The 12926-nt window shown below is 38.2% G+C and overlaps 1 protein-coding gene across 1 annotated transcript in view; it reads right to left on the bottom strand.

Moving 5' to 3' along the window:
• Window positions 1-920: 920 nt before the first annotated feature.
• The window catches only part of LOC120432180 (circadian clock-controlled protein daywake-like), a 35426-nt gene continuing 23420 nt past the window's right edge, over window positions 921-12926 (bottom strand). Inside the window, exons 3-5 of the mRNA XM_039597320.2 lie at window positions 2214-2588; window positions 1999-2148; window positions 921-1878 (exon numbers count right to left, since the gene is read on the bottom strand). Coding sequence (XP_039453254.1) covers window positions 1724-1878; window positions 1999-2148; window positions 2214-2588 — 680 coding nt within the window. The 3' untranslated portion in view covers window positions 921-1723. The remainder of the gene's footprint in view (window positions 1879-1998; window positions 2149-2213; window positions 2589-12926) is intronic.

The raw sequence follows: 12926 nt of genomic DNA, 5'->3' as shown, positions 1-12926 counted from the left end.
CATTTAAAACAAATATTTTTCAAATGCATTCTCTTCAGTCGAGTGTATTGGGCCATGCCCATGTTCCTATTTTCAGCTTAGTTATTTTTTCTTCCAGCGCTCTGCTTAGTGTTGCCAAAATTGATGAAATTTTAAGCGAACACTCATGAAAATTAGCATTTATAGAGAAAATTTCCTGGCATCACTGGTTCACTCTTAACAGGCGCTGCTGGTGGTGTTGGCCACCCTTTGTTCTTTATTTGCCTTCGCTTCTCGCTCGGTTTTTTCAGCCTTCGATTGGAATGGGTCGTCAAAATTCAAACGTCAAAAGACTTGTTGCGTTTGTTTTATGGCGTTTGCTAATTATTTACATGTTTCGGGATTATTTTTCAAGTGAGTGACTAGCTAATGTGCAAAAGAACATGTTACCGGTAGTTGGAAGCAATTTTATATCTTAAGCGCTTTGAAAACGTTAGTGCAAGTGAAAAGTTATTGATGGCGACTTTCGTTAAGCAGTCAACCTCTCATCTTGCGTGTGGATGTGTGTGCCATCAAAATGATGAGAAATGGTCTCTCAAAATAGAAATTATGGTCAAAAGTGCATTAAATTTGATCTTTTTGGCCAGTAAATCGCATAAATTTGCGTGCTTACTTGAGGTGGTGCTGTTGCTGGTAAGTTTATAGCCTGAATAGTATTTTTGGAGCTTTAATCGAGCATCAAACTCTTTATATGACGAAGGTTGGTGTTTGATTAGAAAGGGCATATTTCCCGTACCTTCCCTTTATTAAGCAATCGAAGCCAGAAGGGAAAAGATCACCAGTTGTGTTGGTCCTAGCCGGGATTTAAACCCCGATCTACCGCTTACGAGGCGGAAGCGTTACCACTGGGCTACGTGGCTCGGTCGGCCTTTCGGAAATAAATGTAACAAATTTTATGCATAATTTTTATGTACTATTTATTGGTTTTATAATTCCTGTTTTTTTTCGTGTTTTCTATAGATACAATACTTTACTCATATGTACAATCATACAAACTTACACGCTAGATGAACATAAATCGATCTTTCATAAATTTTTGTACGTTTCTGTCTTCTTAGGTTCATCGTACAAGTGAACCTCTCGCACTCCATTTGGAGAGGTTGCTGACGATGAGAAAAACTCAAATTGCTTTTTCTTTCATTCTTTACAAATACTTACAACGGGGGGATAAAAAGAAAACACTTTAAAGCAGTACTATATCTTCAATAAATAATAACTTGTCTCAGCACAGTGACTGCCAATAGCTAGAATGATTGATTTTTTTTTTCTTCTCAGACGAGAGTTGTCTTGCAGGAGAAACTCAGTCAATTGCTCAGCAACGACTCTCTTGGAAAAACTCAATGAAGATACATTTGAAGAGACTTTTTTTTGTTAAGAGATCCATAACATTGATTTCGACAAACGTTACAAAACTTAGCACGCATCAGAGTCAATCGTGTGACCTAAACTGATCGAAAGAACGGAGGAAGGAAGGAAGGATAAAGTCTTACTCACTAGAACGTATCACTTAGGAGCTAGGTAGAAACGCTTATCACTAGAACTGCATGCAGTACACTCATTCACAAACGCGCGCTTCGGGGTTTACGATTTCGTTTGTCTTATCGCTCCTCACTTCCTCTTCTTCTTCGTTTTTTTTTCCTTTTACATCCACATCCAAACAGAGCCGCACACACATACACACAGCAAGTTAAGCGTTGCTTGGGGTTTAGTCATCCAGCAGCCACAACCGCATCGGGATGTTGCTGAAGGTGTCGTTCAGGAACTTGCGGAACAGCTTGGCGATACTCTGGGACGCGGCCGGTCTCATCTCCTGCACCAGTTCGTTGGCGTTTTGGTTCAGGAACTGGTTGATGGCCTCACCTGCAAATGAGAGGGGGGGGACAGCTTGTTAGGTGTTTGTTTTTTTTTTGCGTAAATTGAGTCTGCTAATTGATTTAGATACAACACAGTGCTCTTCCAACTGTAACGTCCCACACTTACCCAGCACATTCTGGGTGTTGACGTTGTCCTTGACCTTGAAGCGGGCATTCTTCATCGTAAAGTCAACCAGCATCTTGTCGATACCCATGAACACCTCTCCGTCCCGTTCGACCGGTTTGCCGTAGATCTTGGCGATGGCACTGATGTCAGCTATTGTGGGATAAAGAAAGATAAGTATCGCCAAACATTCGACCGTCACCCGCGAAAAAACCTACAGAACTCGGTCCAGAACTCGCCGTTGGAGCGCACCGGCAGCAGCAGCACGTTGCCGATGATCTCGTACTTGCCCCGGGTTTCGACTCGCGGGATTCCCAGGCTCATGTCGATGCGCAGCTTCTTCACGTCGCTGCGAACGTCCTTGACGGTGTAGTTGCCGGCTCCGAGCGCCACAATGTCCGTGAACAGGGCCTTGATGCGGACGGCACCGGCGTTGTTCTCCATCGCCAGCTCCTCGATGCGCAGCGGTTCCAACGGGGGCGTCTTCAGCTCGGTCAGACCCTTGGCGATGTACGGCCGGATGTAGTTGAACGAGTTCTTGATGCATTTGTTGATCTCGGGGTCACTCCGCCGGCAGGGCTGCACGTACGATGCTGTGTTCGTGGGGAAGAGGGGAGAAGATGGAAGAGCGTTAGCTGGTTGGCTGGATGACATGGTTGCATACGTGCAGGCGTATTAAGGGTTCATTCATTGAGGCTAGTGATTTTTCGCGATTTCGCGGAAGCCGTGTAATCCGTAAAATTTGCTCTTGGCCGTAAAATTTGGTAATTGCCGTGAAACAAAACATCAAAAATCAATTATTCGCTCTACAGCATTGCCTTGGCGTTCTCGATTGCGAGATTCCTACTCGAATCTAAGTGTCCAAAGGCTTGATTTTTGAGGCAATCGCAAACCTCTTTTTATACCTTAACTTCCATCCACCCCGGGACTCGAACTGACGACCTTTGGATTGCAATAGGTCGTAACAGCCAACACGACCTCCGACACTTTTTTGATTTTTCCACTTAGGCAAATTGAATTTTAATTGTTTTTCAGTAATGAGCATTTTAAGGACGTGTAGATGAACAATGGTCAAAAAACGATTTTTTTATTTACAAATGGTGTTTAAGACATATTGCTTATTTCGTCACAATTCTGATCAAACATTTTTGAAAAAATATGTCATAAAACGTTCAAATTTGACTGAAACTTTTTATTTGAAATGAAGCAAAAATAAAACTTTGGTGTATTAATTTAAAAGCGATAATGACCATTTTTTATGGACTAAGCCTCAAACTTAGTTTTGCACCTTCAATTCCCCGGGGTTACAAAAAACATGGAAAACGGGATATTTTCAACAAATTTTCCTGGAAATCCCTAGAATTTCCGAGAAATTTGAAATTTATCGAAAATTATTCTGATTTCAGATCTGTTCAATATCAATGATATAATATTAATGGTTAAAATGAGTGTAATGATCAATTAATGGCTTAACTGCTTACAAAAACAAGCTAATATCCCTATTTTCATACAAATCGAATCGCCCCTTCCTCTTCAGCAATATTTCAAAGATTCGCCTTTTTCGCGAAAAGTGAGAAAAACCACAATTTATATTCTCGTTGATCGAAAATTGAGAAAAACCACAATTTATATTCTCGTTGATCGTTGATGGTTGATACAGGACTGTTTTTTTCGTGTGAACTACAATAAAATTCAAAAACCTCTAAATTTGAGCTTGATGAAGATATTGCTTTCAATTTACACTTTTTTATTTTAACTTTTTTGAAGTTGAATCCAAACAATTTAGATGAACATTATGTCCATTACCTTATTTCGAAAAACAGTGAAAAAGGCATCAACCACAGGTTCAGGTTAGTGATTTAATGTTTAACATGGATCAATGGATTTAATTTCTATAGAATCAGACAACCCTATTTTTTATTTAAACTCAAAAGAGAAAGCACTAATGTGGTTTTGAACCTGTCGAACTGTCCAGTTAGTCAGAAGGTTTGAAGAGCTGGCAATCTTATTTAAAATTATTATCATATAAGTTATTACTATTATTTTATAGTGATCAAACAAGTTTTACATTATCATTTAACTTCTTTGTATTCCAATTTCAAATGATTGCTACATTTTTTTTAAAGTTCAACATTTATTTAACCATTTGTTGCTATATTTACAGTAGTTGTTCGGTAACTGGGCGTTGTTTAACTGGGTTGCTTTTTAACTGGGCCGTAGCCCAGTTAAAAAGCAAACAAACGTCAAAAAACCAAAGCAACCCAAAATGACCGAGGGGTAAATGGATGCAAAAATCATATCCAATAAATAAAAAAACTTTTTTCAAACTTTTGTTTAATTTCCAGTTACAATTAAAGAAATATGAAAAGTATGCATTGTAAATAAATTTGAGTAAATTTATTTTTATATTTCATCTGGAAAATATTATGCCTCGGTGGTCCCCTCGTTATTTTTTGTTCAGCCCAGTTAACGAGCAACATTCGGTGACTGGGCTACGTTCTCAGCCCAGTTACCGAACAACTACTGTAGTTATTATATTGATTGCTGAACACTTTTTTTTCATCGAATTCTCAAAGTCTTGCTTAGATTGCACACCTTGCAATTTCGCATCAATAATAAAAAAAAACTTCTAATTACATCAGCACACACCACCAATTGGCATGTTTGCGGAAACAGTATGACCAAATGCAGGAACCCGTAGTCACTGAAACCCGCCTTTCGTTTACGAAAAAAAAACTCATTTACCCGCGAAGGCTAAGCCGACGGTTACTCCACTCCTCGAGAGAATCCGCCTTGGAGTGGCGGCGTCTTCCGGATTTTAAAAGAACGCACTCCGTTTGATTACATTAGACTTTAGCCGGCTTGGCTACTGTTCGGGGAGCCACGGAGGGGTGGGAGGACCTTCTCATAAGAGTTGTTGGTCGTTGGCAGTAGTGCGTCAGCAGAAGCAACATATCGCTGAAGCAATTCCAAGTGCCCCTGAGTGAAAAGTAAACAATGAAAATGTGTGGGGATTCACCTAGCAGTGACTTCAGGACAAGTGATTTTGTAAGATTTCTAAAACTCTGTTTAAAAAAAATCCATAAAAAGTCTACTTAAAAGAATTTAAAAAAAAATATAAAAGCAATGCTAAGCAAACAATCAAATCGATTAAGCTTTCCTTCAATCCCGGCATAACAGTACCGGAGTTGCATAAAAGTTGCACTTGCACTTTTATACCACCTCCTAACTGCGTGTTCGGCCACCTACAATTCGCGCATGGGTGGTTATTTGGGTTGCGTCGTCACGTCGCGTCCTAGTGCCGGGTGGAATTCCGTTTTGTTGTGCGGTGAGTGTTGAAAGCTGTGGAAAACCATCCATTCATAAGGTTGGTTCAATAACGAAAGTGATGCGAGAGGACCGTGAAATTGATCTATTTGAATTCTTGGTTTAATAGTTGAACAACACATTTGAAATGATTAGCAAAATTCACAAAAGGTTGATGACCAGATTTTTTTAAAATTTTCACTTAAAAATGCCTGGGTAAAAATAAAAATAAATGTTATCAATGTTTCGTTAAGTTTGCAAATCTTGGGGAAAATCGAAGCTGAAGACGGAATGTTTCTTCAAACTTGGATTCTTCTACCAAAACCAGAATCACTGAGATTTCACAAGCAAAACTTGACGAAATAGATTCAAGTAAACTTCGCACTTTGTTTCCTATCGAGTGATTCTGCTGTTCTGTACTCAGCGCAATTTAGACAAACATGAAATTTAAAAGTATATTTTTAGGCATTTGGGTAGGAATGCTTCCAAATTCTTATAATATTGAAGCAAAAAGGAATTTTTAACAGTCGATATCTTATTTCTTCGCGATACAAAAAGTTGCGGACAGAATATTTAATTTAAAAAAAAATCAATGTCTGGCCAAAAGTCACTGAAATGTACAACATTGAAAATATAAAAAAAGTTTTTGTGAACAAAAATATTATTTTCGTGTATTTTTCAATATGAACCAAATTAGGTGCATATTATATTTTGACTATTTTTTTAAATATGAGTTTAATGTTTAGCTTTAAAAACTTTATGCAAAATTTGCATTGCAATTATTGATTTAAATCAGCACAAATAATCATTTCACATTTCCATATCAAATTAACCTCTGCTGCCTCACTTCTTTTCCCTGCAAAACAAGTTACTCTGCACAGCCGTGTTCTGGAAATCCTTTCACTTTCAAGTGTCACGCATTTCCGCACTAGAGTCAAGCTCTTTATTGAAACCTACTGACGAATCGCCTTGCGCCACCACAGCATCAGCGGAGTTTAGAATTGGCATTACCATACGACGCACGTCGGGCATTCCGCGCGCACAGCCGGTCGAGTCGGTCACCACAAAGCCCGGGCCCGTCGAACAGGTTTCCAACATCATTTCCCAATCCCCCGGCCGGTTTGGGGCACGCCGGTATGCTGCACAGGTGAGACTCGATTTTGTCAGGGTTGGAATTCCATATGAGAAGTTTGGGATTTTACATTAACTAATTTATTTATTTATTTGAGATCAAACAAAAACCTTTTTGATATTTAAAAAAATCGGCTCTGTTTTATAAATCGAAATTTTACCGTGCACCCAAGTCGGTAGCAAACGAGCAGGAAAAGTAATTGACTGCACGGTTCTAACACTTTCCAGAAGTCTAGCTGAGCGAGGAAACCACGAGGTCTGAGACCGGATTGCCAAATCAAATGGCACCAGCCAGCCAGCAAAAGACTAGGTCAATCCGAGCTGGTGACTTGTACCAGCTTGAAATCCAACTAGTCTGGCCTCACCACCGTGGGGAGGGAGAAGAGCTGGCAAGGAGGCAGGGAAATAAGCTGAGGCAACCTAGAAGGGTGCAGAAATATGTTTTCACTCTCGGTGAGCCGCGAGGTTGTGAAAGAGCTCAACAAGCGACGAACCTCGCGACATTAACGACGGTGGTGGTCGCGAAGGCACAAGAACGTGCCTCCGGTTCTCCGCGGCGGTTTGATGTTTATGAAGTCCGTTTATTATTCTGGCGTCGAAGTGATCGCCAATAAAGAGGTGCCCGGAATAGGAAATTGGTTTATGTAAATTGAGCACACTTTGAGGAAAGGGAAGACCTTTGAAGAATCTGCGTGTCGCTTATATAAACAAGATAATTTGTGTTTTATGTTAAAATCGCTGAATAAATGTTTGATTTTTAATATTAAAGTTTTATTTATAGACTGCAATTCCAATTCATTTGTGTATTTTCTTAAGAAAAACTATGTTTTGTCTGACTCTGGCCATTAGTTGAGACTGTAGCACTCTATTTTGGTAACCCTTATCGCTCTAATAATTGCGTCGTAAAACTCAACAGAGCCCAGCGATCACCATCTCCGACACACGCCGACCTGTTGATAACGCTCGTCATGCCGGCTGATCATGACCCAAACTCGTCATTTGGAGCAGTATCGCAAAATCAACAACAAAAATCAACCATCGAGATAACTGCATTTGAGAGTCAAACATTTCTCTACCTCGTCTCGGTCTGGACCTGGGTCAATCGTCTACGACAAGTGCGTCAGCAAGGCTTCACCTCACCGCCACAGACGGACGGACTGTGTGGCATTTCGAGGTCGTGGCAAATCTTGCGACACCAAGACCAGTGGCAAATGGACGGTAGCAGGCCTCAGAGGTGCCGTACCGTACCATGCGGCGCACTTAATGGTGGTAAATTGAGGGATTAACGACCGTGGGGGTGATTATCAACGTTGGAGCTTTGTGAACTGTGAACTCGTGGAAAGTGGTTCAAGAAAATGATTTAGAACGGAACAGCATAAATGTTTCAACGAATAGATTAAGATCATTTACTTTAAAAGATTTTGTCAATCCAGCTAATTACACTGATAAAAACTGATACAGCAATATTTGAATCCAGAGTTACAACAATATTTCAATAACTTACAACCTTCTCAGTTACCATTTTCAGGTGCACATTTCATATACACAAATATTGGTTATATTAGCCTTAGATAACACGTCTACAAAGTTTCACTGATATTGGAGAAGGTCGAGTAAAAAAGTACCTAAATATTTCCTGTTTTTATTTTATTTTACAGCGCCTTTCTAGAGTTTCAGAGAACTTCTACAAAATTGTCCTTCAGGTGATTTCTTCAGGAATTCTCAAAATTAGATCTGCTTGTTTTCGTAATTGTTCCCCTCTGCACCTGCAGCCCCGACAAATTTAAGGCAGTACACTTGTGATAAGTAGACCATACATAACCTTACCTTGATCATCCTGGATATTTGGAAGAATCTTTAGAATGATCACCTTCAAGGTTGATCCAAAATAAACACAAGTACGGTAAACCGAGGTGACATTGATAGGTTCAATTAATTTTTGATTTTTTTTTTCAATTTGTAAGGTTTGTCACAAGATTATATTTTTTTAACATATGCTGTGGTAGGCCACACAAGGTGCATGCAATTTTTTGTTGAATAAAATTTTATTCAATAGTGTTTAGAAAATAGTTGCTTCAATTCAAAAAAATCAAATCAAATTATTCGCTCTACAGCATTGCCTTGGCGTTCTCGATTGCGAGATTCCTACTCGAAACTAGGTATCCGAAGGCTTGATTGTTGAGGCAATTGCAAACCTCTTTTTACACCTTAGCTTCCATCCACCCCGGGATTCGAACTGACGACCTTTGGATTGTTGGTCCAACTGCCTACCAGCGACTCCACCAGGACAGGACCCAGGGAGACACCTGGACTGAGCTAACGACCTAACCTTTTTAGGTTAGTCCGGGGCCAACATTTACTTCCCGTCCGACGGAAGGCGTGATCAGACAAATCTCGTCTCAAAATTTGCCACCGGGACCTTCTGGGATCGAACCCAAGCCGACTGGGTGAGAGGCAATCACGCTTACCCCTACACCACAGTCCCGGTCAATTCAAAAGAATTCTAGTTTTTCTTGTAAAAATCAGATTTAAAGTGTCGAATGTACCATGTCAATACATTGATTTTTTTAAAGAATCTGAAAATGAATTCCGTTTTACAATTCAAGCTCATTTTATTGAGAAAGTCATGACACTTTGAGAATATTGAAATAATCCAATTGATCAACATGAAACTTTTTCTTGGAGTACTTTGAACACTTCTCTATAACGGACATTATGATTTCATACCATTCCGTTCGCATTTAATTTGTACTCTTCATTTTGCGGTAAAATCTCATATTGGAAGGTTCACTAGAGTAAACCGGGGCAAGAGTGTGCACTAGCCTTTTCTGGCATTAATAGCAATGCAAATGCAAATAATATTTGGCTGGTAATGTGTCTATGGGTTTGCCCGTGAAGAGGAAATTGAAAAAAAAAGCGTGGCATTTGTGTGGGCAAATAGTAGTTCATGCAACGAGCTGCGAAAAGAAGATTTTTTCAGCACGAGTCGTACATTTATCCAACGAGGTTTACAGAGTTGGATAAATACGACGAGTGCTGAAAAATCAAGTTTTGCAGCGAGTTGGATACAACATTTTTTGCAATTCCGAAAAACGCTTTTTGAATGGAATATTATGTCAAACATTCATGTGTTAAGTAAATTCACCGTTCAAAACAAAACAATTCAGCACCCTTTTCAGTGCTGAAAAGTTGAACTTTTTGGCACTGGTATTAAAAGGTATTGATTTTCAAATCTGTTATTTTCGGTAGTTAAAAGAAGGCCATTTCATTTCTCTAGAAGGACAGGAATAGTTGACAGTTTCACAGCGAGATTGCAAAAAAACATTTTTTTGTTATTTTGTTAGTAAATTTCATGTTTGAAATACAAGGTTTACAATACCTACGATTAATAAAAAAAACAAAAAAAAAAACCTAGTATGCAGCTTGATAACTGAGGTATTTACTAGGAAAATCCATGCAAAAAACATCAAAGATTTTATATGATACCTTAAATATGGCTTTTTTTTATAAATTTAAATTATCAGCTTTTCTAATAATTTTATGATTTATCGTGGAATGTGTCAAGGCCGGGGAAAGAGTGTGATTTTTACAGATTTTGACTTTATTTAGAAACACTTAATTTTTTGAAAAAGTCTGGTAATACGTTTTGAAGGCAATTGATATAGCTTCTTTTTTATAACAAGGTCGAATGATAAATCATTCATTTTCAGTAGAAATCAGAACGATGTATGTTAGGTGAGTACACTTGCCCCGGGCTACTCTATAAGTCACCCGGGTATCAACATCACCTCGATTTACGGTACCGTAAACTGACTGACAAACTGACCTTGGTAGAGAAGTGTTCAAAGTATCTCAAGAAGTAGTTTTCAATATTTTTTGAAATGTTTATGATTATTTCAATACTCTCAAGCAATGCTTATGAAATTTCGACTTTGTTTGTGATAGGTGGGTAATTCTCCGCCAACTCACACAGCAGTTGCCCCGACCCCTCTTCGATTTGCGTGAAACTTTGTCCTAAGGGGTAACTTTTGTCCCTGATCACGAATACGAGGTCCGTTTTTTGATATCTCGTGACGGAGGGGCGGTACGACCCCTTCCATTTTTGAACATGCGAAAAAAGAGGTGTTTTCCAATAATTTGCAGCCTGAAACGGTGATGAGATAGAAATTTGGTGTCAAAGGGACTTTTGTGTAAAATTAGACGCCCGATTTGATGGCGTACTCAGAATTCCGAATAAACGTATTTTTCATCGAAAAAAACACTAAAAAAGTTTTAAAAATTCTCCCATTTTCCGTTACTCGACTGTAAAAAATTTTGGAACATGTCATTTTATGGGAAATTTAATGTTCTTTTCGAATCTACATTGTCCCAGAAGGGTCATTTTTTCATTTAGAACAAAATTTTTCATTTTAAAATTTCGTGTTTTTTCTAACTTTGCAGGGTTATTTTTTAGAGTGTAACAATGTTCTACAAAGTTGTAGAGCAGACAATTACAAAAATTTTGATATATAGACATAAGGGGTTTGCTTAGAAACATCACGAGTTATCGCGATTTTACGAAAAAAAGTTTTGAAAAAGTTGGTCGTCATCGATCATGGCCATTCATGGTCACCCGCGACAGACACGGACGACGAAACAAAGAGAAACGCAAAAAGTAACTTTTTCAAAACTTTTTTTCGTAAAATCGCGATAACTCGTGATGTTTCTAAGCAAACCCCTTATGTCTATATATCAAAATTTTTGTAATTGTCTGCTCTACAACTTTGTAGAACATTGTTACACTCTAAAAAATAACCCTGCAAAGTTAGAAAAAACACGACATTTTAAAATGAAAAATTTTGTTCTAAATGAAAAAATGACCCTTTTGGGACAATGTAGATTCGAAAAGAACATTAAATTTCCCATAAAATGACATGTTCCAAAAATTTTTACAGTCGAGTAACGGAAAATGGGAGAATTTTTAAAACTTTTTTAGTGTTTTTTTCGATGAAAAATACGTTTATTCGGAATTCTGAGTACGCCATCAAATCGGGCGTCTAATTTTACATAAAAGTCCCTTTGACACCAAATTTCTATCTCATCACCGTTTCTGGCTGCAAATTATTGAAAAACACCTCTTTTTTCGCATGTTCAAAAATGGAAGGGGTCGTACCGCCCCTCCGTCTAGAATTATCAAAAAATGGACCTCGGATTCGTGATCAGGGACAAAAGTTACCCCTTAGGACAAAGTTTCACGCAAATCGAAGAGGGGTCGGGGCAACTTTTCCCGATTTCGTGTGAGTTGGTAGAGAATTACCCAGGTAACAGAACACTCCAATATTCTTCACCATGACAATCTGATTTTGATATTCTACTTTCGATTGATTCACACACAAACGAATGAGTGCTACCCAAAGTCACTCACAAAGTCATTTACTTCCCTCTAGAAATACAATCGCTCAGAGAACGGTCGTTTGACATTCTACCAAGATTCCGATCATCTCTCCCGTGATCGCAATCATATGACTTCTGTCACCACGCAGCAAACACATGGAAGAGAGAGACAAAAACGAGAGAAAGAGAACGTTCTCTCGTTCGGGCGGCTTCTTGAGTGGTGCTTATTTTTCGTTCGTTTCGTCTTTGTGTTTGCGTTCACCAACCGCCGCCAAGCAATGACGATCATGATAGGCGCTGTGTGTCAGCGATTAAATTTCGTTTTGTGAAATTATCGCTGACAGAAAAATCTATCAAATATCGAGCAGTCCCATTTAGTGATAGATTCCTTTTCAAGCATTGCTCTCAAGTGTCATGTTTTCGCAACGAAAATTATGTAGTTCGAACCGGGAAACGGATCGCATCATCTGATTCGTAAGAAATTTTTTTAACTTTCAGTCTTTTATATTAGAACTTCAATTACAAGTTTTCAGGCATTTTCAATAGAACAACTTTTATACACAGAAAAAAATAATGTAAATTTGGAAGCTTTAATTTTGGAAGGTTGAATAATACCTCTTTTATGATGTAATTTTACCTCAATTTAGACTGAAAAAGTGACATTACACCAGAAAAGTTGTAAAATTACACATTTCCAGAGGTAAAATTACACCTTTTTTCTGACATAAAAGATGTACCCCTTCCCAGATGTAATATTACCATGATTTTTTTTTTCTGTGTAGCAAACTTGAAAAAAGTTTCATTCGAGCAGCTTAATTGGTCTAGCTGGCAAAAAAAATGATATTTTAATGAAAAAAAAAAAACAATTTGTAATAATTTTTAATCAAATTTGGAAATTTTATTAACTTAACCTCAAATTTATATACATTTTAAGAAAAGGTAATAAACTCAGTTAAATGTAATTTAATTACGATTTTTTCAAATGAAACATTCAGAATAATCTTACACGAGTAGAAATCATGTCAGCTTATCCAATGAACTTGTAAACATTGAAATGTTTCCATAATCGACTACATTTTTTCAATTTAACTATAAATGTTTTAAAACAGCAGCAGTGAAAT

Source organism: Culex pipiens, chromosome 3 (assembly GCF_016801865.2).
Source record: "Culex pipiens pallens isolate TS chromosome 3, TS_CPP_V2, whole genome shotgun sequence".
Lineage (NCBI taxonomy): Eukaryota > Metazoa > Arthropoda > Insecta > Diptera > Culicidae > Culex > Culex pipiens.
The sequence above is the reverse complement of the archived record's forward strand: the minus strand, read 5'-3'. Positions and strand labels throughout refer to the sequence as shown.